General features: G+C 38.7%; 1 protein-coding gene across 4 annotated transcripts in view; it reads left to right on the plus strand.

Moving 5' to 3' along the window:
• Positions 1-238: 238 nt before the first annotated feature.
• The window catches only part of PCMTD1 (protein-L-isoaspartate (D-aspartate) O-methyltransferase domain containing 1), a 43,064-nt gene continuing 16,303 nt past the window's right edge, over positions 239-26,999 (plus strand). Inside the window, exons 1-3 of one of the 4 annotated variants that reach the window (XM_072329091.1) lie at positions 239-490; positions 17,531-17,960; positions 21,854-21,956. In XM_072329091.1, coding sequence (XP_072185192.1) covers positions 17,654-17,960; positions 21,854-21,956 — 410 coding nt within the window. In that variant the 5' untranslated portion in view covers positions 239-490; positions 17,531-17,653. Of the gene's footprint in view, positions 491-727; positions 818-1,162; positions 1,293-17,530; positions 17,961-21,853; positions 21,957-25,460; positions 25,589-26,999 lie in introns of those variants that run through there. The other 3 variants (XM_072329093.1, XM_072329092.1, XM_072329094.1) reach the window with 3 other exon arrangements.

Raw genomic sequence — 26,999 nt, forward strand, 5'->3', positions numbered from 1 at the left:
GAGAAGCGGGGCTGCTTCCGGCCCTCGGCCGCAGCGTGGACAGCGATGACAGCAGCTCCACGACACCGGCCGGCCTGGAAAAGGCCGTCGGGCGCTACGGTGAGTATCTCCACATCCCCTAGCGACTGATGACGACCGCCGTTAAACACCCTTCTCCCATTGGCTTTCGGACGCGCAGATGCGACCAATCAGAGAGCGAAGCGCTGCTGCTCCCCCCTCACCCCCCCCTTCCCCCTTTAAAGCCGGCGCGGCGGTGCGGAGAGGGCTCGGCTGCCTGCGACGGCGGCGTCACGTGACCTTCTGTTTACATCCTCTCAGCTGTTGGGGCCCCTCCTCCCCTTGCGGCGCCTTACACCAACACAAACAGCGGCCGCAGCCGGCCGAGCCCTCCGCTGCGTGGCCTGCCGGCCTCACTGCTTTCCGTGCGCGGGCGACTGGAGTGCTTCTCCGCCTCCCTTCTGTTCCGAGTGTTGTGTCTGCTGCACACCGGGTGAGTGCCCCGCGCACAAGAGGAGAAGGAGGAGGCGGCGGCAACGGCAGCGGCAGGGGGGCTCCTGGTGGCCGAGCTGCGGGGCGCGGGGTCGCTATGGCGGAGCCGGGACGGTTTGGGGTGGGGGAGCAACGCAGCCCCCCCGTCCGCGACTGCGGCTCCCATTGTCCGTTGGCACGCAGGCGCGTGGGGGTTGGGGCGGGGGGGGGAGGAGGGGGAGAGGTTGTTTTCGTGCGGCCGGGACGGGCCCAGGGTTCGCTGCCGCCTGTAACGGTTGGGAGAACACTGTCCCCTCTCCCCGCCCCGCGGCCTCCCCTTGCTCGTGCGGTGCGTGATCTGCGGCCCGAGACGGGGCGGGGGGGCGACGCAGGTGTGCGGGGCTGAGCGGGACGGGGTGAAGGCCCAGCTTGAGAGGAGCGCTGTCACCACGTTCTGGCTCCTCCCCGCTGTGTTTTCCTTTTGCTTTTCCTCTTTTGTGACTCGAGGGAAACGCGGCGAGGACGGGAGGTGACTTTTTGTTTTCCTCCCGAGCCTTGGAGCCCTCACTCGGCGAGCTGTGGGCGTTGTGCCTGGAGCAGAGGCGTTTCAGAGAGAGGAAAACACGGCCCGGTGCCGTGAGTTCTTTCGAGCGCGGCCGCACGGGCGAGGGGAGGTCGCTCCCTGTCTCAGAAGGGGCGGTGCTGTGGCGGTGGAGGGGAGAAACGCGTTGTTTACATAAATAAAGCGTGTCACGCGCAGCAACGCCGCCTTTCGTCCCGTGAGCTCCGGCGGGCGGTGCTCGGTGCTGCGGCCGAGAGCAAAGGTAATGGGGCCGCTCCCCGCCGGCGCAGCTCCCGGCTCTGTTTACATCGCGCTCCTGTCGGGCGGGGGGAGGAGCGGGACTTGGCGCCGGGCGGCCGCCCCCTTTCGCTGCTGTTTGCGCGGGGCAGGCGGCTCGGGGCGCGTCCTCCTGCTGCCGGGTTTACCTCCTCCCCCCGTCCCACCGTCCTCTGCCACGGCGGGGCCGTCCAGGGAAAGTGGAGGAAGGGATCTTGACGTCTATCTGATACGCAGTTAGTAGCAGAGGCCTGCTTTGTGCAGCCCAGACTTTAGAAGGAGTGGGGGGAAAACGAAACGAAATGCTTCCTGTGGTGAGAACAAGCGCCTCGGGTGGTGAACGGGATTCATCCTGAGGGAGGAAAACAGTTTTGGGGGGGGTCTGCGTGAGAGAAGAGGTGGATCTGCTGCACTGTGTTGAGGATGCTTGTGTCCCAGCAGTACCTGCACAGCTGCTGTCCTTAGTGGGTGTTCTTTCCATCTGACAGGTCAAAGTTAAGCACAACTAAGCTGCACACTTAAGCAAGGAAGTAAGGCTGCTTCTGGTAATGAGCAGTGAACTTTTCAGGCGTGCAGAGAAGATGCTCAGATGAGGGCAGTGAGCACTCAAACAGATACCAGTTCTTGTGCTTTATGTAATGAAGTGCTTTCCAAGATGTAAAAATCTATGTTTAAAGTTAGTAGATAACAAGAGTGTGTTGGGAGAGTACCTTTGTAACTGTAATTCATTATTCTTGCAAAGGAATGACAATAAATGGTGCTTGCCCTTCCCCTGCCCATGCTTTATTCTGGGTACTAAGCAGACCATCTCTGGAATGAGTCAAGCTTGTATAAATTGAGCTGTTTTCAGCAGAACTCCTGTCTCATTCGTTGGAGAAGTTTGAGAAGTGTTTTGGGTGTGTAGGTGGACAAATGAGTCAAAGATCTATCAGTGTCTTAACTGACGTTGGGTGAATAAAGATCATGTAACAATCTTATAATATGGTAGGAACATAAGTTACTTGACCGCATTCAGAAAGCTATGAGAGCTTCAGATGGGCATATAGCCAGATGTGTTTGACAACAGTGGGTTTGCCTCAGAAATGCAAGGAGAAACAATTAGATGTTGTTGGGAGCTCTGCAGTGAAGAGAATGTAATGAAATTGCAGAAGTGGATAATACTGAACTTGCACTCAGGACAGCCAAATGTTATCTCTGGATTTGTGCTGGTTGTGGCTCTTCTTCCCTGTATCACATCAAGTCTTCACAATCTTTCGTTCTCTTAATTGCCTTTATCTCTGGATTTTTTCATCCATCCTCAAACTTCTGTTGTTATTGTGACTTGCTCTAGATATTTGAACAGTCCATTATGATTTTGAAATACTAGATTTATTAGTTGTCTTAGGATTTTTATAGCCCTCATCTTGCCAAATTGGTCATTCTTACTCCTTAGTCTAATGTTTCCTTGTTGATGACTACCCCAAGCTGCAGCTGCTCTTTTTGTAGAGGCTTCTGCCTCCAAAGAGTCCAATAATAGAACCTCACAACCAAACATGCATTGTAGTTCTCCATGCTTGTGCTGGACTGCACCAGAGCAGCCATCTGGCTGTGTTCTTATAAATTTGGGCAGCTATTGCATTGAATTATTGTGAATTCTGAAGCCTGAAGGTAAGCTTAGCACAGGTTTTGGTGGAGGTGAAAGTCTCTAAAGGGCATGTTGCTTGTAGTAATTCTTCTAGATAAACTTCAAAGAACAACAATAAAAGGACCAAATTTCAAGTTCCTATTGCAAAACATGGTTAGTAATGCATTTTTTTTTCCTTCCAGTGGCACTCTCAATATTCAACATGGACAACTTTCTGGAAGGCTGCATAGGAACACATTTATGCTGGTGGTTTTAAGACTCCCCAAAAACAAGCACGTAGAAAGTAATTCTGAAATTGATGGGAATGTTTGGTGCATGCTGAGGGACAACTTAGAATACAGTTGTTTTTGGAAGAGAAACATCCTTATGTGTAACTGTTCATTTTCCGTGTTGCTCTCATTGTCAGTAGGGGCTACTGTTTTGCCCTGTAGAACAGAAGAACAGGACTTGCAAATAATTCTCTAGTTAATCATTAATTATCTCTATGTAAGAAAAGTGGCTTGAAATCTACTGCACTTGGTAGTTTTAGATACAAGCATAATTGATTATTACCTACTTAAAATGTAAATTCAGAGGTGGGAAGAATGCTTGCTATCGTGTTTTGCAGATGAACAGTTAGATGTGTGTCCTGCTTAAAGGCACTCTAGAAGTCTTCCAGTAGAGTCAGGAGCCTCCTAAGTAGATCAGTGTACCTCATCTTTTCTAAGCAAGGTTATGGGTTTCTCTGAAGGAAAACTCTTCTAATGTGTCTGCTTTGTAGAAGTGTGATATCATTTCTTCCCCTCTCTTCTGTGGAGTTCAAGGCAGTGAAGTAGTTCATGCAAAATAATATGGATATAGTTACATTAAATCATCTGGAAATACCTACTGTGCTCCAGTTCTTTTTGGGCTTATTTGTGTGTGTTCAGTATGTTATTTTAGAGGCTTCAGGCCTGCTGAATGTGAGATGTTAAAGCAGTTGCTGTTACTGTAATTAAGAAAATTGGGCTGGACTTCCTGAGTCTTGAAGAAAGGACGATTTCTAGCTGTTCAGGATGTTAAACATCTTACCCCCTGCCAGGGATTGAACAATTAGCTGGCATCTGTTCAGAACAGTAGTGTTAGTTTTCTTTCCCTTTTGTCCTCCTGGTACATCATGCCAATTCGTTTCAGAGTTAAGCATGCTACTGCAAAGTTGGCAGTGATGTGATGTTGTCACAAGAAGTCTGAAATCTCAACAACTGTGTTTTGGATTCTTAATAATCTGAACAGCAAGATGTATACCACTTCTGGTGAGAAGCTTGTTGGAAGTGTTGAAAGTAACAAGAAAAAGTAGTCTGAAAGTGAAGGTACCTTTGTCTGGATTAACCACCATAATCCAGCTGCAATAGATGAGTGATTTATAAAGGATTTTTATCAGTTCTTTAAATTGATACACGGAAATATAAATCACTCATCACTGTGTGGAGGGAGGCAGTATTTTAGAAGTAATCATAAGGCAGTTTAAAAAAAAAAAAAAGCAAAACACCAACACTCTGCAGCCCTAGAATAGTTCAGAGGTGACATCAGGAAGTCACCATGGTAACTCTGTACGTTCTGGTGTGTTCTCCGATGGGGGAGTTCTGGGTAGGGGAGGTGGCCATGAACAGGAATAAGCTGCTCCAGTTAGACGGCTGCCCTGGGGCAGAGAAAGAGCTTGGAGCCCACTATTTAGAAATACATATAATGAAAGCTAATCTTGGAGTTCATCTTTGTTTTGTGTGGTATTTAGTGAAGAGAGGAAGTTAAAGTCTAGTTCAAAATGGAGAACATTGTGTTGTATGAGTTGCAGGAAGTTTGAGGTATTTGGAGTGTTAATTGACTTTAAAATATTGAAGGTTATAGTTTATTGCACTGTGCTTTAAGTTTTCTAAAGGTAGCATTTGCTTAGAGTAATGCTGCAAACCAAATGCTTAATTGCAGCATTTGCAGTGTTTCTGGATGACAAATGGAATTATTGTTTTAGAGCTGAACTTGGTTTTAGAGAGCAAGTGGTTTGTTAGCAAAATGGAATGCCTGAAAGCTTGTCATGAAAATAGTTTCATGTTGCAGATATGGAAAGATGCTTACCCTTTAGCAGCTTTAAATAGATGTTCAGTATCATTACTTGAGTAGTCAGCATGGAGCTTTTAGGTATGGCAGTGGCCTTAATGTTTTACTTTACTTAATGCTTTACTGAAGATTGTTTTTTACATATTTTTATTTTAATGAATACACACAAACAACCAAGCAGTTGTAGGGCAGTGTAATGACTGTATTTAGTCCTGTTCATAGAATCTGGAGTTCCTCTGGGTTCTTTATTTAGGTCTCTTTTCTTGCCAAGCCTTTGGCCTATGACACTTTAGAGTACATACCTGATTCTTTTTCCAGACCCAACTGCTGTGTTCCTTTTGAAGGGTGCGTGTTGTGTACATATGCAGTTGGAGTTCTTCTTAGGGGTCTTAAATCACACAGCAAGGACAGGAATCATATGGGAGAAGTGTCCGTTATTACTTAACATTGACAGTTGGCAGTATCATAGACCAAGTAGCCCATAGTTAGGAGGAGCATCTGGAATTATTCTAGAGGTCTGTGTTTAAGCGCCTAAATCACATCTCAGTTATCAACAGTTTGTTGGCATTGCAAAAACTTTTATTTGTGTAATTTCTAAATAGAATTGCTTTTTAATCATGTGATCAAGGATTTTTTTTTTTATTCCTCTTATTTTTTTGAGCAACTGGCTTATTATTGTCTTTAGTAATAGGTGCATATTTCTAACAGTGAATTAAGCAATTGCAAAAACTGTGTTCAGGATGAGCAACAACAACTTACTGATAGCAGGTAATGTTCCAGCAGGTGCCATCTGACTGTCATTGGGAAGCTTTTTTAGCTATTGTCTACAACTATTAATAGATTTAGAGGTGAGAGGAACAGTTGAATCAGGGTTTTTATATGTATAATAGCAGCTTAAGATGTAATGAGAGGTGGTATGCGGTAGTACAGTAGGTACAGAATTCATGCATTTGAATGACTCTTACTATTGCAAATATGTGTATTAGTACAAATCTTAAAGCAGAACAAACAGCACTTAACATCAACTTCTGTCTTTAGAAGTGAAAGGGATCTAAATTTCAAAGAGAACGTCTCACAGATGACCTCTTTATTATTTATTCATACTTTTTAATTTTGAAAATAACACAAAAGCTGCTTCTCCAAGATGAGTTAAATGCATCAGTTTATCTTTTCTATATGTGAAATGCTGAAATCATTGGAAATAGTGGGAATAGTCAGCTGGTAAGTTATATACAGAGACTGACATGTCTGTGGTGTCCCTGTTTCAAACGTACAGTTTGGTTCCTATAAACAGTTATTTTAACATTGAAAGAAGAATTAGGATTGTGGTTAGGAGAAAATGAGAAGTGGTTACTACTCTGGGAGTTTGTGTTATTTCTGTACTAATATTTTCAGCAGATATTCAGGAATCACCATGTGGTTTTCTTGACAAATGTTTGAATGCAGGATGTTGGAGCCACTGTCTCAGTAATGATATTTTCAACACAACTTTTTAATTGTAGGTATGGCTAAAATGTATGGAAATGTAAATTGCTGAAAGAATGAACTCCTTAATCCACCAATGAGAGCAGCAAAGCAAAAGGTTAATATTCTTGCAGTGCTAATACCGTTGATTAGTCAGGAATGTTATGGTTACTTCTATCAGGCTATCAGTATCAGAAGGAATTGATTTATTTTGGAAAATCTTGGGGCCCATAGTTTTCTTGTTTGCTCTTGTTGTTGATATTGGATTCTGGCAGGTGGGATTTGCTGGCTCTTCTGCTGCAGCATGTGACCCTGCTGTTTATTTTCAAAACTGTCGTCCTCTTTACCCTTTTGAGAATGAAATGTGGTTCTGTTTTCATTCAGTGTAGTCACTTACTGTCTGTTTTCTTAAGCACTGCTGTGTTCTTCTACAGACTCTAAATTTGGTGTTATTGCAGTCAGATCAGTGAAACTGGAAGGTGGAGGCCAGCCATTTGCCTAGTCTTTTTTTTAATAACATCTGTAGAGCTGATGGTTTGCAGCATTACAAATCCCATAGGCTTTAAATCTCTTCTTATTTACCACTGTTAATTGTAACTAAGACTCATTACTGCCTAGTTTTCTGAGATTCTAAGATGTGTACTGGAATAGCTGAGTTCTCAGGAAAGTCAGTGTAGGATTCGGCTTTGATAAACTGGGCTTGTTCATGGTGTAACTAAGGCAGTTTATGTGACTGTAGCAACCTCTTGTGTTATATCTGTAAACTACACCTCTGTCAGGTACTCATGTCTGTAACAATTAGGGTAGGACTATGGGAGTGAATATGTTCCAGGTGCTGTACAGTGTATAGCTGCTACATCAAACAATGATAGAAGGTTCTGAAGTTTCTTATCTTGTGGAATATCTGAATAAGTACCTTTTAATGGTCACTGAGTCAAAAAAGTCCCAAGCCCTTCAGACTGCACCTGCTGTTAGTTCTGTAGTTACATTCTAACTTTGCAGCCATGTTTTCAGTAGTACTTCATTCTTACCTGGAGACAAAATAAAACTATAATGCATAAACATTTTCAAGTTAAAAATGTGCTTACGTGTGTTGGTTCTCAAGGAAGTCCTGTGGGGGATTTTGTTCAATGTTTATAATGTTTAAAAGCTATGAAAATCAGGTGTGCCTGAAATCGTTGAGAGATCACAAGTAGGTCAGAATATTTGTGAAGGACAGGTGATTATTTGTAGAATGCTTCAAATGTACTGACTACTCAATGAGCTTTATTTGCAGTTTGGGTCACTGTCAACTCGGTCAAGTTAGAATTCTTAGTAGTTCACATTTTTGTGAACTTTTGTTTTGATTTTTGTGATCCTTGCTGTGGAAGCTTGTCAGTATCTTAGGCTATGTGAATTAAAACAGTAGTATAAGAGGGTATGAAAAACAACAGTACAACAAATAAGTTGCGAAATGATTCCCATTGTCTGATTCTCCCTTGCCTTTGGAAGAACACTGTAAGCCTTGTCTACTGTAAATGAATGTCAGCACCCTTGTAAAAGCATTTGTGCTCTTACAAGGAATTGGTAAGTACACTTGAGTGAGTGAAGAAGAAACAATCTTGTAGCTATCTTAAATAAAACAAACAAAATCAAACAAACAAACATGGAATGTAGCTAGTTAGAGATTCTGTTTTGGGTATGATTTAGAAGGCAAACAGAAATCAGTTTCTTCTAAACTTAGGCAACTTGGGATGTTAAAGGGGGAAAGCATTTGTTATCATCAAAACAGTATAGGGTTTGATTTGTCTGCTAGTGACACTGTCATTTTGAGAAAATTCAAGTGAGTAGACATGGGTGGATTGCATTTGTGAATGTAAGAATTGTATTTCAATTACCACCTTCAAACAAGAAGCTTTCAGGCATTATTTGCAATTAAAGTTTCAGAATCCAGCCTGGATAAGTTAAGGACTGGATATGTCTGTCACTTCAGCTTTAATTTAGGTACCCATGGCCAGTAGTGAGACTAAGCATGTATTTTCAGAAGGCAGCTCCTTCATACATTCATGAGCACATACATGTTAACACTGACGGAAAACAGAGCTCTAGTGCAAGTACAGGCAGCACCAACTTCTCTACCCTGTTGCTGTTTCTGGATGGTTAAGCTGAATGCTAGTGGGAAGTGCATGCGTATGTACAGTGTGGATCTCTCAGTTACTGGGGTCAGACACCTATTCTGTCTTTAATGGGCCATTGGGTCTGCTTATTCTCAAGTTGTCTCTTTGTATGCACATACCTATCAGCAGTTGCCTACCCATGACACCCCAGGTTTTCCAGCACAGGGCTCAGATCATTCCCTCCAGCAACTGACTCCTCCAGTTACATTGCTTAGACACTGACCCCTACCCATGGTCCTAACGTGCCTGAGGGCCAGTCCATTTTGGTACTCGTGACCTAATCTGCATATGCTCACCGCCTTCTTTGCTGGCATCAGGGACACAGCTTTCTATGACCTGCTACCACATGGGCCCCAGTCGCTGCTGTTGAGACTTCTGTATGTGCAGAATAGAGCCATGTACACAGAAGAGGAAAAAAAAGACAGGACAGACATTGGTGACTGGGGGAGTAAAGGTAGGTGCAATGGCCAGCAACCTGTTTGCACATGGTTTGTCTCTTCTATCACCTTAGCTCTCTGTATTCCCATGCTGGTTCCCTCCCCAAGCCCCTTAATCCTTCTTGTTCCTACCCTAACCATTCCATAACAGGTGTGGTGCAATTTTTGCACATACTGTTCCCCTGTCTTCCTCAATAAATGTGAGGCCCTGTAAGCAGTACCACCTCTCTATCTTTAAGGTGCTCTGGAGAGGCCCAGCAATGGCTGGGTAGAAGTGGCAACCCTGCCATATAGGGGTGAATTGAAGTTACATTGTTACAGAAACTATACTCCAGTTCCCAGTGTGTTTTTTGTACTTGTTTGTGGCTTTGTGCTTTAAATGGGAACAGGGAGAATACTAGAACAATTTTATTAAACTTTGTGGAGAGGTTTTTCTAATGGACTTCGTTGACTGTACCAGTGCTCTAATTTCAGTGTGTAAAATAAGGAGCTGAGTTTTGTCTTCCTGGATAGCTCTTGCATTTGCATTGGGACTTTTTTGGGTAGGTTTTTAATATACATTTAGTTCATACTTTATTTGTAGATCTTGAACATTGCAGTAAATCAGTGATTTAATAAGAACCACATGGGGGTAGTTGATCTCTATATTAAGTAGGCATTAGGCATCTTAAAAAAAAACATGGATTTGCAATGGACAAGATCGAGCCTTTATGTAATTGCTATTGGCATGTGAATCAGCATGCATGCAAACTAGTTCTATTTCAAAAAATGGGTGGATCCAATGTGGTGCTTCTGGAAGCTGGCAGCAATGAAATACTGATGATGAAAGTCGGGATACAAGAGTAGGCCAAGATTACAGGCCCAAGCAGTAAAGTAGCTTCTTAAAATATATTGTTGTGTTGTACTGGACCATTTTTAGAATAAACAGGATCAAGGCTTGAAATTCTTTATCCAAAGTCTTATGGAGGAGTACATAATAAATAAAACTTGATGTTCTTAAGCTGTGGAAGTAGACATTTTGATAGTATAGTACTGAATTGTTTATGGTGTTGTTATTGCGTGCTATTGTGATGCATTTGGAATTATGTCTAAAGACCAAATACAAATGTTTTGGAGTATGCTTCAAGTTCAGTTGCTGATTTTTATTTTATTTTTTTGAGAGTGCTGTAAATACGTAGCTTTGAGATGAGGTTTCAAGTGTCAGGAATGTAACCATCTTCTATTTTTACTCTTGACCTCATTTCTATTTTCTTTTGCTAAAGGCAACAGGCCTGTGTTGTTCTGTTGCTGCTGGAAGTGAGTTATTTAAACAACTGGAAATGTTTATGCACAATAAGCTTTTGAACTTTAGCACTAGCTGAAGTAGTGAATTTTCTGTCATAAGCTCCATTTATCCTACTGAAAATTATGTGAACTGTGACTTGATCCACTTAAGACTGTAGCTGCAGCAACTGCATTTGTGTTAGTTCAGGAGATTGTTTCAGTTTGTGTACTAAACCTGCTTTGTAATTTATTTTAAAGGATGTACACGCCTCTATCTCTCTCTTTCCAGTTGACTGCTTTACAGAGGAGGAGTATCATTTTACTTTGTGGTGTCTAGTTTGCTACCTTCTGGTCATCACCACAAACTAAATGAGGAGTTTCCTTTCATGAAGAGAAACACTTGTTTTGAAAACATTTAATGTTTGCCTGTTTCAGCATTTATAAACCTGTTAGCAAGGAGTATTCTCTGTTAAATGTTGTTGAGCAGAGCTGTTTATTGTGATGAGTTTTGCAGCCTGGCCTTTTTGTAACTTGCTAATTTCTGTAAATATGGCAGTTTCTCTTCTGGGGAAAAAAGAAACAAACAACAACACAACAAAACAACAACAACAGAAAACCCAGGTACATGAATACAAACTCAAGGACATTGTCAGACATCTGTATACACTGAGAATGCATATCTGTCGTCTGAAGTCCCCTGATGATTTAGTCTTGCTGGTGAAGAAGCCCAACATTATCTGGTACCTGCTGTTTCTGTGAGTCCATCAGATCTTCTGGAGTATGTTTGTATGACAAAGCAGCAGTCTTCCAGTTTTTACTTGACAGACTTAAAACAGTTGTAACCTGGGAGAAGGCAGAGCTGTAGGCATCCTTCTCAGGAGCTCCTTCATAGAGTTTGCACTGTGAGTGGGTTGTCACTGGGTTGCTGGATGGAAGGATCAGGGCTTTTCTGTATCACACTGGGGCACTGAGTTAAGCTGATATCATTTTGCTTGAGATATTCCAGTGGTACTTTGACAGGTCACTGGGACATCTATGCTCCACAGAGATGAGATCACTTTATGCAGCATCATGCAAACAGCAGGATCAAGCCATAGCTAACATTCCTTCATTAAGGTATGCACATAACATCTCCATGTTTTGTTAGATTATTGTATGCCTATAACAACTGATGTATGGCTGGCTGCTAATAAGTCTCAAGGTGGCAAACTTGGTGTGATGATGTGCTACTTATCCATATATTGTGGGAAAAGCCTGTTGTGCTGTTCTGGTCCATTACTAGGGAAGTGAGATAGCTTTCCTGTCTTTCTGTGGGATATAGTTAAGAAAGGTCATCTAGGGGCAAGTTGAATTTCTCAGGTGGAAATGCTGAATTCGTTTCTTTCAAAGTAGGCATTCTGAGCAAGTTTGTGATGTCACAGTTGGGAAACTGTTTTAAGACGACAATTCTGAAGCATGAGGAGGGTTCTTTTTTGTCAACTAGATTTTGAGCAGTAAAGAGGACAGAGTTGAATTATGGTGGTCAACTGCAGATTCAAAGTTCCACTCAGGAAATATCTGAATTTTGCTTTGTTATATGAAGGAATGAATTTTTGAGTCTTAATCAGCAAATTTGAAAGTAGACCTGGCATATAGAACTTGTGCTGTAGAAAATGCTCATTTTGACATCTAATCTTGTCATTGTTTGAAGAGGGTAGATCAAACTTCAGGTGAGGTATGAAGCCAGTTTAGAAGAAAACAGTGAAAAAATGTCCTAGCCCAAAGAAAGGAGAGAAATTTCTAGATAGAAAATCAACAGAATTCAAGTTTGTTTTTTTTAATTAAAAAAAAAAAAATAGTTTGCAGGAGCTGAGAAGAAATTATGAAAGTCAAGATGGGGAGAAAAAAGGAAAGACATCCACTGAATGTATGGCAAAGATGGTCCAAAAATTATACCACCTTGTGTAACTCTGAACTGATGTGTTTATCACTGCTCATACATTCATGGAGCCATGAGCCTCGATACATCTTCTGAATGCACCAAATACCATAGACAGTACTGCACTTTTTTTCAGGTTACTAGAGAAGGAGGAAGAAAGTGAAAGTAAGGGCACACCTGGAATCTTGTATAAACATCTGTTGAAGGCCTGATCAGGAGGATCAGAGTTTAAGCTTACATCAGACTTGACAAATGTTTTCTGCCCAAGTAGGTCAATGCAATTCAGGTTAAGTCAGTAGTCATAGCTGTTTACATTCATTTGGCTTAGCTTTAATCCTGTGGTCTATTCCTTTTTCCATTGCTGTATTGTGAAGAACCTTGAAGTATGCTGTGAGTGGTGTATTAAATTGGAGGACTGACCATACTTGTTTTTGTATTTGTTTCTGTTGAAATTGAAAAACTTCTTGAAATTACCTACATGGAAAGATTAGGAGGGAATACTCTTGAGTGAGATGAGTCTACTAGATGAAAAAATGCTGTTTCTAATAGTTTCTCTTCAGTCACCAACGGTATGCTACCATACCCTAAAAACAATCATTTTCTTCCTTTCTAACCTATTTGAAGTGAGGAGACAATAGCTGTGGAAGAGGGCACTTCAAGTAGCAGTTATTCTTCCCAGAACATCTAGACTTTGTTGCTTGTAATTGAGCTTTAACAAGAAGACATGAGTGCGGAAGTTCTAAAACTGTATATGAAGACTTCAGTCTTTGTATCAGGCTGTCTATTACAGCTGCTTCTAGCACACAGTTCATATTTTGGTTTTCCCTAGTCTCTGCATGATAAAGGAAGGCAGTGTTGTAATTCCTCTATGGTATGGAGTTGAATTGCCCTTGCTTATGGCACTTTTACAACACTTGGTAGAACAGAGGAAGGTAAATGAAAAATGGAATCCTTTGCTTGTAGAGTCATTGGAGAGGACAAGAGCAGGCAAAATATGATCACATTTCACTATCAGTTTCTCTAACTACTATAACTGACTCTAGTAGAAGCAGATTTAATACTTGGTTGGTTGCCCAGAAAATTTTAAGCATCTGCTGATGAGATTAAGGTTGCTAACTTCTGCCATGAGGAAACAAACTGTGAAATGGACTAGTCTTTATTTTTTTCAGTCCCTTGTGTCATGTCTGGTCAGTTTTCTTGTCTTGCATGGGGAACGCTTTTCAGGAAACTTAACAGCTGGTTCCTGCATCTAATTTTATTAGTAGCTTTGTGGCTTGTTTTCACCTCTTCTGTGTGCTGCTCCCCTGAGAAGAGGGAATGCTCACCAGGGAACTTGGTATGTCCCCCTTGAACTGCCAGGAATGCATTGCAGTCCAAATTCAGCGTGATGAGGGAATTTTGGAGATGATATGTTAATGACAGTAGCATTTTCTCAGAATGCATTAGTTCTGAGGAGCAGGTAACAACATTTATTGTACTTTGTTTTGGTTTTCATCCTTTGAAACCAGATAACAATCAACATGGGCTAAAGGACATGTCAGTATTACAGAATGCTATACATTTGATATTGTATGGATCTGGAAAAGGCAAGATTTTGTCTATCAAAGTAATTAAATAACTTTGAAATTCAGTCTAAGACAAGTGTGTGGACCTTGCTGACGTGAGGAATTAACTTTAAATATGTTTGTAAAACTTCTGAAATGTTCAAAATTTGATTAAGAGTTGGCACATGAAACTAGGGAAAGCTTGTATCCAGTTACTGACTTCTCAGATAAGAGTATGTGGCATGTATAACAATTAAAATAACTCAAGTTATGGTTAAAATAAACTCGCCAATGTTTCTTACATTCACACAGCCCAAGATCATCTATTCACTTAATGTGCCTGCCCTTGCCCCCAGAAAACATTAATAAAAAAAACCCAAACCAACCAACCAAACTAGCAAATACTTAAGATGAGGAATTCCAGTAAATTACAAGCAAGTTAGATGCAAGTCAGAGGTATTGTGATGAGTTGCATGGCCTTTAACAGAAGCTGAAAACTGTTGCCCTTTCATTTTTATTGTGGATATGAGAAATGCTAAGGTAAACTTGGAAAAATATATAAGTAAATAAATAAAATAAATGTAAATAATGTAGAATGAAAAACAGATTTTTAGTTGGTTTAATTAGTGAATAAATTTCTTAAAACTTCACTGACATTCTATTTCTTGAACTCCAGCTTCCTTTGGATATTGTATTCCAGGGTTTTCTAAGGCTAAAAGCACATTTGATTAATTTTAGGCAGCTTTCTCTTTTGTGATTTCTGTATCTCTATTTAAAATAGTAATTAGAATGCTAGTTATGCTCTGCCTTGGCAGGTGTTGCAGTTTAAGTATCTGTAAGCTCCATAGAATGCTTTCTATATGCTTTGCAGGGTGCAGCTACATAGAATGTTTTTACCAGGGCATGTTCTACTGTGCTTGTTTTGATCCTGGGTCAGCTGTCAAAAGGACAGCACTTGGACAAACTTGCCTTTTTTTCTTTTTTTTTCCCCTCTAGCCTCTACCAAAATAACTTGTGTGGGATGGTTTCTTTTCTATATTAGAAAGAATAGAAAATATGTGACTTTGTGTGTCTCTTGTCTCTGGTAGCAGGAAGTTTTACTTTCATAAGGCAAAAGCTTATAAAAGCATATGAACAAGTATTGGAAGGAAATACTTATGCCTTGACAAGGTATTTCTCTACTGCGGAATAATTCATTTTTTGTGAGAAGACTTGCTGTGTTTTTGATGCAAGCCATCACTTGAAAGTGTCACCGTAGCAACTAATTTTCACTGTCAGATAATTCCTCGAACATAAAATTAGACAATACCTAAATAAATTAATTTTATTTTACTATTGTGACTATCTTAAAATTACCTCAGAAAATGTTTGCTAATTTCACGTGAAACAGAAGATGTCATCTCATAGAAACTATAAAGCTTTAGTTTGTGAGGAAAGGCTTTTTTTTCTTCAGCATGGTTTTGTTTTGCTTACTCACCAGTGGAATACAGAGTTGAAGTTCTCCATCTGCTGGCATGAGGTAGTGAATGCATTCAGCAGGTAGGGCTGGAAGTGTTTTTTAACTTTAGCAGCAGTGTTAATCTTTAAACATAATGATCAAGGTTTTGCTTTTTAGTTAAAAATCTTTCTAACTGCATCTCTCAAGGCAATCAAGAATCTCGTAGAGTGGAAGGATGGCAAGAGCTGTTATTTTAGTCACTGTTAATTTTAACTATTTATACTGGTTTTGGCTGGGATAAAGTTAATTTTCTTCATGGTAGCTCATTTGGTGCTGCTTTGTGGGTTGATGGTACTATTTTATGTGTTGCTGAGCAGTGCTTATAAAGAGACAAGATCTGTTGCTCACACTGCCCTGTTAGGGAGAAGCTGGGAGAAGACTCAGCCAGGACAGCTTACCCAGACTTGTCAAACAAGTGTATATCCTGTACTATATGATGTCATGTTCAGTACAGAAAGGCTTTTACAAGACAGGAATTTGCTGGACTGTGTTAAAGTAATTTCTGATAAAAGGTTGCATTCACTGCAGAAATAGCAAATACACTTGTTTGAAGAAGCAGGTGGACTTTTCTTAAAAAAAAAAGTGGTACTAAATGTGATTAAAGAATCAGTGTGTAAATGTGTTTTTGGCTGTTTGCTTTTTGTGAGCAACAATAGGACATCTGGGGTGAAATAATCTAGACTGTTCATAGAATGTCCCTTTTCTGTAGAGAGTAGTTGTAGCCAGTATTTTTGTTTGTAGCATGCCAAAGTGAAGCAAGGAAGGTATGATGGTCCCTTATAATAAGGGAACTGCTAGGTAATGGCCAGAACTAGTGGCTGAGCACCTGGTGAAGAGGGATGACCACCTCTGGGATCACAGGTTCATCTGTGTACTGGTAGTTGTGAAGGAAACATCTCTGAAGATTGTTTCCCTCTGGGAGTTTTCAGTGAGTCCTTGTCTTTGGGACAGAGTAGGCTGTTCTTTCCTTATTACAGATTTATGACCAGTACCTTTCACAAATCCTCCTTAAACTGGTTGGATGATAATTTTATACCTCTACTTGCTTGATATGCTTATGTTCCTCTTCACATGTTTTCTTTAATATGCTACTTGTCATTATGCCTTTGGAATGATACTTTTGGAAATAGACAAGTCTACCTTTTATATTGAAAGACAGTATTTTTCTTCTTGAGAAGAGTCTCCCAAATACAGGAAGAAACAACGTGTGTTCAGACTTGAGGTGTATATTATGTTTGATGTATTGTTCAACAAATAAAACTAGGTGAAGGAAAGGAGGGAAGTAAATTAACAGAAGGACTAAGATTCTTTGTGTTTTTCTTATTATTTTGGTTAAGATGGCATTGTAAGTAGTACTAGTAACTAATGCATTTGGGATAAGCTATTTATCTAGAACTGGTGGATTAAAACAGTGTTTTTCTTTGCAATATTCTGTTCTTTTTCACTGATATTTACATAACAATTCCAGATGTTAACATTTTGCATTTCAGAATTGAGTGGTTAGTATCATAACTGCAGATAAAATACCGTTCTGAAGGAATTACTTTAAAGTGAGTGTTCTATGCAGAATTCATAAAACTTTCTAGTCTCTTAAAATTAGGCAAGCTAATAAAAGGTTTTAGGTGCTTAAAGAAATAGCACTTGTTTAGTTCCTTTAGATCCACTGGGAGGTTTTCAGGATGGATCACAGTTGCCAAATCCAGAACAGTGCAGTTTTCTATGTTTGTATTCTGATTCAGCTCCCAGGTGAATATCTGAAATGCATCTCATGGTTGTTACCAGCCGCCTGGCTTTGTCTTCCAGTGCATGGTTTGTTTCTGAGCATGTTAGCTCAGTTCCTTTAAAGTTCAACTAAGTTTGTGTATGCCTCATCTGCTGTTTGGTATTTAGCTCTCCAAACTTGTCCAGACCTAGTCTGAAGATGGTTGACCCCACAAATGTAATAATGGGTGAGAGTCTCTTAATACTATGTTTTTGCAGTTCATATAAACTCTCCTGCTGTACTGCTTGCTAATGTAGACAGACACTGAAATATTAAAGTTAAGCTGGAGAAAATACTCTATTATGTTGACACGAATCTGATGGGCAGATGTTTTTTTGATCAAGTACTGTGTCCAGACTATAATAGTTCTTGAAGTGGTCCAGTGCTAACAATGTTTCATCACCCTCTAATGACTGTCGATTTATTTCTCTAGAAACTCAAGTTATGTAAATTTATCTTTTTTTTTTTTTTTTTTTTTTTTCCCTCAGGATTCACTTGTGTGATGTGCTTTTGAAAGAACAACGAAGGATCTGTTACATACTAAATGCTTTTGGGAAAACTCTCCTCCTGATGTATTTCGCAAACTAATTGAATCACCATAGAAATTCAGCATGGGAGGAGCTGTGAGTGCTGGAGAAGACAATGATGACTTAATTGATAACTTGAAAGAAGCTCAGTATATCCGTACTGAGAGCGTGGAGCAAGCCTTCAGAGCAATTGATCGTGGCGATTATTATTTGGAAGGATACAGGGACAGTGCTTACAAAGACTTGGCCTGGAAGCATGGAAATATACACTTGTCAGCACCTTGCATTTATTCTGAAGTCATGGAAGCTCTGAAGCTTCAACCTGGATTATCTTTTCTAAATCTGGGTAGTGGAACCGGATATTTGAGTACAATGGTGGGATTAATATTAGGTAACTTTGAAAATATTTATTTTAATACATTGCTACTGCATATATTTAGAAGATTATACAAGCCTTGTAGAACTTGCACTTCCTTAAAGTAATAATAATGATACACGTAAAACTGGATTTTTGAGGTATGTTTTAACAGTATTGTGTTATCTACAAGCTGTAGATAAGCTGTTATCTACAGATGCTTCTGTCCACTGGCGTTTCACAGTGTTTTGGAGGAAGTTCATGCTTGTCTTTCTGTAGCATAGAATTTTAATATGAGAGGAAACACCCTTTCGTTGCTCAAAAGGAATAGCAGAGGAACAATCTGAGGGCTAAAGTTCTAGTTTGCATTTGCATCATATTTATGCCATTTATGGAAGAAATACAAATGTCTTTGTATTTGAGTCACTTGCTTGTGACTCTTGAAGAAACTTAATTGAAAACTAAGTCTCCATCAGCATGCAAACAACTCTTTAAAGATACATTTATTGAATTAGCAAGAAAGTTCAGGGATGTAGACTTAAGAGTGCTTAAGCTCTGCAGGTTTTGAAGCTATTTTACTTACCATTATGTTCTTTATTCTGTCATCAAGTTCACTTCTGTTATGTAGAAAGGGTGCGGTGATAAATTTCTGTTTTTTTAAAATTTTGAAACCTACCTTTAGAAGAAAAAAAGACTTCAGTTTTCTTCTCTCAATACAATACTTGAAATACAAAACATTTATGCTATAAAGTGTGCTTTTATTTTACTTATGAATTTATTTTATTTTAGCGCATAGCTCTTACAGGTGTAATCTTAATGACTATTAAATGGATGTTTTTTGTTGCAGAAAACCTCCTAGCAGGTCATATGTTTTGTTGCATATGTTGATAGACACGAATCTGAAATGTGAGGAGCTGGTTTATTTTTCAGTTGTTATCATCCATTCTCACTGATTTGAAAAGTAGAAATTGTTCCTAAGTCGTCTGTTGGTGACTCTGGCAGTGTCTTTTGCTGCAGTTAATAAACTCAGTGGCGAAGATACTGTTCTCTTGTGGAGACAGAAATTATGTTCATTAAGAAGTAAAAATTTAAACTGAAGCTATTTGCTTGAATGTAGTTCCTTTATACTTTTGGAGGGTGTTTCTGTTTAATAGAATAGGTTGGACTGTTGAGTTCAGCTCTCTTCCTAAGAGTAACTGTGTAATAGTTCATTGATTTCCCTGCTCTGTGTGAAGTGCTCTGTGTGAAGCTTTCTTTCAGTATTCTTCCTGAGCTGTGATGTCTAAGAAATTGGATCGTGTATAACACACTTGTGTATTTATGTACTTGACCTGTTTTGAATGGCTTATGGTTACCTGTTGAATGCTCTTTTGCTAAACCCTATCAAGCAGAATTCTTGTCTTTCAGAATATTACATGTGGAGTTTTTTTTTAAAAAAAAAAAAAAAGAAAAGAAAAAAATAAAAGACTTCTATTTGAGTATTAGATGGGTTCTCAGCCCCCTTAAGGTTCACACGTAAGCTGCAGCTGTTTCACATTTCCAACTTAGGTGCTGATACATCCTTGGAGTGCTGAGAAGCCTGGAGCAGTAGCTGTTCAGCTGTGTTCAGAAGCAGGCTTCCTGTGTTTCCATTGTGCTTCATTTTCTTATTTTCTGTTCCCACTGATAAGATCACAAATTATGTATAGTAATTCTTATGAGTGTTTGTTTTAAACCATAGAGTAAAAGTGTAGAAGCAGAAATATGCTTCTGATAAATACATATGTTGCTCTGAAAGTAATAAATCCTTTTCATTTCCATGGAAACTACAACAGATACAAAGAGCACAATCAGACTGTTAGAGCAAATTCTCAGCTGCAAAACAGTTTTTTTTCAGTGTGTTCATCACCATTAGCTATGCATTTTTGCCAGTGATGAAGAGGAGTTTGCATGCAGTACTCTCAAAATCTACACCAACAGATGACCTTCTGTGACCACTGCTGAAATGCACCACCCACCACCTCGCTGTGGTCATATCCACTGCTTGGTCTTCATAAACATTCAGCAAGCATCAGTAAATGTCAGTGGGTGCCATTTTTTCCACATGAAGGAGTTCAGTGATGCACCTTTGCTCCATATGCACTTCCATGTCAGACTGCCCCTCTTTCTGCCATCTGTCTCGCAGCAACAAAACAGAATGTTGGTGGGAAGGTTCAATCTCTGACATACCACTAATAACTGCTGCTGGCATTGGGGGCCAACATAATAAAATGGGAGGTGTTACTTTTGGAGCAGACCTTGTGTATTTAAAAGCCCACCTGTTTTTAAACAGGATTCAATATGCAGTGTGAGTAGTAACAGGGAACCATGTGTTCTTTGACAGTAGCTGGGTATCTTCCAATTTGACAATGTAGTGGGTATGTTTTTGCCACGCTGTCAGTATCAAAATGAGATTAAATTAGCAAGTGATTTGAAAATGGTATGCACTATACTGGTAAGTATAATGATGTGTGGGGAAAAAGTTCTAAAGAGGTTAGTTTAACTGTTGATGATATTAAAATACATAGTTCAAACTATGTTTTGAATTCCACTGAAAGTGATCAGTTCACTCTGGAAAGTAACAGAAAAGTTGGTTTCTGTTTTTCAAAATGAGTGACTCCTTGGCATCTGCAAATTTACTGATGAAAGAATAGAATCTACTCTTATTTCTGTTCAAACTATGGGTATTATGGCATACTGCACCATGACAGTATGTTGTATTCACAGATTTAACTTGAAACTATTGGAGTGTTGACGGTTCCTTAGTTCTTTGGTTGTTTTTTGTTTTGTTTTGTTTTGTTTTTTTTTGTTTTGTTTTTCAAAATTGATAACTGTAAGGAGTATGAGTAATTTTGGGACAGGATACATCAATGCATTTTTTTTTTTTACTTTAAGTTATGTGACTAAAGGAATGGGAATTGTAATAGAAGAAAGCATGCTGCTGCATGTTACAGAACTGCACCTATGCTGGTTGGGAATGTGGTAGGCTATTATTGTGCAAGGGACCATTGAATAAACACCATGTAGGACAGAATAAAAGGAATGTTTCTCTTAACATGGTGGTTGACAAATTTAATTAGATTTGACTGTCAACAGGATGTACATGTTTTTACAAGTTGGAAGTATACCTGTTAACGATCTATTTACCTCTTGGCTGATGGTAGAGAGGTTTCACGAGCAGTACATATAGCTTGGTGTTATTTCATCAGATGGAATGTAATCAGTAATCACTCTGGCATATAGTTGATTTTGTTATATTGGAGCAAAAGTTTTTTTAGCATCTGTTTTTTGTAATTGGTGTTTTAAGGAAACTATTTCTTTGGAATAACATCTTTGAGCTAAATACTTAGTTTTGAATTATAGATTTTATAAATCTAAATTTTGTCTAATATTATTGATATTTGCTTTTTTTTTTTTTCTTTCTCTCCTTTTTCCAGTTGTGTTCTAGTGACTAAAGTATCTAAACTACTGGCTATACATTCAATATAGAAACCTCACAGTGAATGTGACTGATTCAGACTCTTTCCTGATGTAGAAGTCATAGTACTGTCTCATGATTTCTTTTTGCTCCTGAAAAATTGCTTTAACTTCTAGCACACGAATTAACTTGGAAATGTACTTGGATTTGATTTCAGGATCAATTAGTGCTGCAGTTGTAGTGGTATTGTGGTGAATTAACGTAATGTAGCCAGTTGCCATGTTCTAGGTGGAAGTGCATCTGAGTAAAACAGGAACAAGACTTCTGCAAATGATGTTTTTCTTAACCATCCATAATGCAGATACCAAAAAAAAGTTTGCCTAGTGTGTTTGAAGACTTCAGTGTTTATGTGATGTTAGTACTTTTACAGGCAAAAATACAGTATTCTATGTAATTGAGCTGTGATTAAAGAAACTGCTGTTTTTATTTACAGGACCTTTTGGGATAAATCACGGAATAGAGCTTCATTCAGATGTGGTAGAATATGCCAAGGAAAAATTGGAGAGCTTCATAAAATATAGTGATAGCTTTGATAAGTAAGTATCTAATTTGCTTAGTTCACTTTGCAGCAACTTTGTTTTAAACTGACAACATCATTGCTCACAAGTTTAGAGAGGGGAGTAGAAGAGTGGCATCAGACATGGTAAACGGTATTTGTCACTGCAACATAAAACTTCATGTTTGTCAATCAAGCTCATGAGGTAAGTTAAGGTATAGGAAAGAAGACTGAAATGTGACAGTATTCTTACTGCATTTTGGGAATGTGTTCACGTGCACATGTGTATGTACTGTATGTATATGCATATATGTGACGTACTATACAGTTATCTTTTATAAGGCAATTTATATCTGTTAAGTCAGTTCTTTTTACATAACTGGATGCAGTTAACTTCTAATTTACTACTGCTGATATCTGATTGTATTTCTGTTTATTATCTGAGGAGGTGGGCTTGGGAGTCTTCATCTGTGCTCAGGCACCACCTATTCTTCCTGATTCACTTCAGGTATAAAGTGCTTTGAATCTTACTGGTTTGACTTAAGTAAACAGTTTTTTTTCACTAGTTTATAAGTTGTCCATAAGAATATAGAACTTGGGCCTATCCACCCTTTCAAAATGGAAAACAGTCTTCTAGCTCGGTAGGTCTGTTCTCAGTAAAAAACTCTTCATAGACAGTAATTTCTCTGGCAGTAATTGTAAGGTAGCTGCTGGAAATTCAGAAAAATGTTTTGAATTGTAGGCATAGCATAAGAGTTGCATGTCCTTACTCATCTTCTCTTGCTCAGAGGGGAGCAGTGAATATTCTTTTTATCCTCTTGTGTTTGTGATAGCTTTTAAGAACTGCTGTGCTTTTGATTTTCTTAGTTGGAACTTCGTCCAGTTTTTTCCTTACACCAAACTTCTAGAGCTTTCATCAGACAACAGGCCATCCTTTTTCTGCTGTCATATAAAGGAAGGCTCTTCTACCTGGAGTGTAAAGAATCATCCTAGTGCTGCCTGTAATTAATTGTATTCAATTCCGTATTTTTAGCTTTAACTAGCTGATTTTAGTTATTCAATAGGCAGAACGTTGGAGGGACACAGAACTAAAACTGTGTCATGTTTCAGTATGTACATATTACCATTGCCTTGAATTTAGTATGGACTTTTACTGTTAGCTGATGTTAATACAAATGGAAGTGAGAACTGTGGTCACTCATAATCATCATTAATACTACGTTAATTGCTGTATTATGTAAGATACAACTGCCAGCTAATGAATTCCTATGTGTACCTGTATTCCTGTGTATGTATTCTGACATACAACATGTTAAGTTGGACTGAGAAGCCTTGACAGTTTGGTAATTAACACCTTTATGTACGTAGATGAGGAGAAATTAAATTGGAGGGGAAAGCAAAGAAGTACTTTGTTGAACAGAATCAATCTGATTAAGTTATGCTAATAAATACCATAAAAGTGTGGTTTGTACTTAAAAAAATTGGCAAGAACCAGGGGGGAAAAAACTAATCCTAAATTTGCAAAACTTAGCATAACTGAACTTGTGCACATGTACTGTTTGAAGGAAGTGAGTTTATTTAATACAAGATATAAGTATTCTCAAAGCAGAGGAAATTTATTTTCTACTAATCTAGAGGTTGACTCTGGAGACGATGTTCTAAATGATGTGTTATGTACAATGATAGCCAAATTGGTCTTTAGTTATTTAATGTTACTCCACTGAGAAGGAGGAGAAAAAAAAAGAGTGAATATAATTAATGCTTTCACTAATTTACATGTACATCACTTGCCATATACTCTTTAATAATATACAACAGAAAAAATACAAAGCACTGGCTACGTAAGCATCCTCCTCACCAACCCAAAAAAATTTCTGAATTTTTTCTTATATAAATCTATGTGGTAATAATTGAACCGCTGTTGATGTAATACTGATTGACTGTTTGGGTTTTGGGTTTAGTGGAAGGTCTTGTAACTCTTTGTCTGCATAGTTAGTTTTGATTACCTGTGTATTTTAATACAGTTACTGAAGAGGGAATGTTTTTTTTCCTGTGATTGACTGGGTCATTTATGTTTATATATAATTTCTGTATATATTTATATCAAATATATACAGTATGTCTTCACTTTTAATTTGCTTCTTAAAGTAATGTGCTCTAGGCCAGTAAAGCTAGTTTTGACTGTTATTTCAGGATTTTTTTCCTGAATTTTGGCTTGTAAAAGAAATATACTTACTGAAAGTTGTGTGGACTTTTGATTCTGAACTTCTGATTTGTTTTGCTTAGTACATGGAGGTAAGATCTTCTATCAGAAAGAACTCATAAAATGTGCAGTGTTTATCTGCTGTTGAACACTGGTGTATACTTTGAAGACATACATGCTATTTGAAATCTGATTTTAACTGACAGACTGGTATGAATGAAGCTAATTGTCTCAATGGATGTATGCATGTTTTGAGGAAAAATATCTTACACTTGTCATCAGCATCTAAAGAGACTGATGGGGCACAGAGATTGCAGAGAGCACATGTAATTGAGTTATGCGGATGGGAATTCTGTGAAACTCTTCTTTCTTTCCTGTGTTTTTAAGTGGATAATATTTTGCAGTCTGATCTGAAGTCTCTGTCTGAAACAAAAGTGAAAGAGGGACTTAACCTTAAATGTAGATCCTTCAAAATCTTCAACTTGGACCCTAAATAAATGTTTTAATTTTATTTGTGGTGTTCTTTCACTTGAAGCAGTAGTTTATCTTTGCATTTGACTTGCAGCATGGAGCTGTGTTATGATTTACTTTTTCTCTTCCTGATGAAACAAGGTGTTTTGTTGACGCTTTCCAGTGGGGAATGATACAGCATTGTGTGATATAATAATTCTGTTTTATGGTTCCTGATAGAAATGTTGTTGAAATGTAATTACATGTGGGTTTCTTTTTAATGATTGGGGTAGGTACTTGATTAAAGTCTGGTAGCAGTGTAGAAGTAACACATAGTAATAAAGGATTTGAGATACTCTCTGTTTAAGAGGCAGTTTATCCTTCTACCAGTTGTCTGTTGTGCTGTTAATGAGAGGAAGAGCTTTTCATACAGCTGTTTCAGAAAGGCAATTAATTTCAGTAAGCACTTGTGTCTGTATCCATATCCCACCAATCTATTAAAGTATTTTTTTTTTTTTGTCTAAATTGAGATGGAGTTGTAAAATACTGCCTTGGTTTTATTTGGTGTATATTTTCTAGTAGAAGTAAAGGAGATTTGCCATCATCTGGAAGTATTGTTATGGTTGAGGTGTGAAAGATTTTAGGTGTAGATTAAACAAAGTACTCAGACTTGAAAGTATGTGTAAGGCTCTCTTTTGTACTTAACCTTGAGGAGGGAATGCATGCCATTTAAGGGGGAAAAGAAAAAAAAAAAATCATTCCTTAAGAAGGCTATCTGAAACACATTGTGCAAGTACCAGGCCCCACTTCACCTGTTTTTATTGAAGGGGAATGTGTTGTCTTTTCTGCTCCCAGTCAACTTCTAGACCTAGAATATCCAGCTTGGAGAGAGAGCCACAGGGCAAGGCTAGGTTGCCCATCTTCTAGCACCCTATCAAAAACCAAACCTGGGTAAGCTGAAGTCCCTGATGTGAAAGAATCACCAAACCTTCTCAAGAGCAAAAGAAACCACTTCAATGGTAAGTTACGCGTACCCTAGTACTACTTCTGGTATAACTGTTATGGGTTAAACTTCTTTCTGAAGTCCTGTAATAAAATTATTGGCATTGAAAAGTAGCTTAATCTTCCAATGAGGTATTTATTTGTCTTTCTTGAAATTCAGGGCTCCTGGTTGAATGCTGCAAACACACCTTCATAAGAGCAGAGTTGAAGCTGAAAGTTTCTTGTATATGCTCAAAGAAAAATTGCATTCTTTCCTGTGCAGCTAGGTAATCATAGCAATAAAAATCTGTGCAGGAAAAACAACCTGTCTCAAACCCACTTGTGGCCTTTACTTTTAACTTGGTCTTAGATTTGGATAGTGGAAATATTGTGCTTTTTTTCTTATTGCTCTAGCTAGAAAAATGTATGACAGTCAGAGGTTCAGTGGGATTCCTTGACACTGGAAGTTAATGTTATCAAAAAGAAAATTGGCTTTTGAAATGTCTCTTTTTCAGTTAGAGGTAGTAAAGAGAAGTAATATACATAAATGTCATAAGCCTGGAGGCTCCAAAAGTGGCAATTGAGTCTACTGCTTTCTAGGAAGAAAATAAAACTGTTTTCAAAGTGTTTGAGAGTTGGAGCAATCTATATTTTTGTTATCCCTAAATGCATACAGAATATTTTTTAGAAATAAGGCAAATTTCATGGTGGACACTATCTTTCTTTGGAAATCTCCAGTTGCTGCAATTTTTGATAGCATTTAGAGAATTTGATACATTAAAGTAGTTGAGAAAAATGGCAATACATTGTTGCTACCAAACCAAATCTGTAGCTTCACAAAAACCATCAGTATACAATATGACAACTTTAAATCTATAAAAGTAGCTTTTCTGCTTCAGTAAAAAAACAAACAAAAAAACAACAAAAAAAAAAAAGTACTTCTCCGTCTACAGAAACAATAAGCTGTTTCTGAGACTTGCATCCATGAATTTACTAGGGTCCTGATGACAGATTGAGGTGTTGAAACATTTTTTTTCACCTCCTTTTTCTCTTAGGATTGCAGATTTCTTAAAGTTCACTGTGGAGTTAATTTTAAATACATATATTTATATTCCTTCAGTGTACTACTTCTATAATCAGGATTTTAGATGTACTTTTCAATGAAGTTTAAGTTTGTTAACCAGTGCTGAGGAGAGAATAAGGTTAGTCATGAATATTTTTAAGGACTGGCAGTCAAACTTTTCTTTATAAATAAGCAGTGTTTTTTTTTTATATGCTTCAGTGAAACTGATGACTATTAGAAATTATAAACAAACAAGATAGCTGAACTTGCCTAATAGAAGCACCAAAGCAGTTTTATTCTAAAACTGAGATAACAAACAGAAGTGAAGCTGGAATGTGTTTCCCACTGGCCTACAATGTTGCCTGGATGAGAAAAATAATCAGGAC

The sequence above is a fragment of the Excalfactoria chinensis genome, chromosome 2 (assembly GCF_039878825.1).
Source record: "Excalfactoria chinensis isolate bCotChi1 chromosome 2, bCotChi1.hap2, whole genome shotgun sequence".
Taxonomy (NCBI): domain Eukaryota; kingdom Metazoa; phylum Chordata; class Aves; order Galliformes; family Phasianidae; genus Excalfactoria; species Excalfactoria chinensis.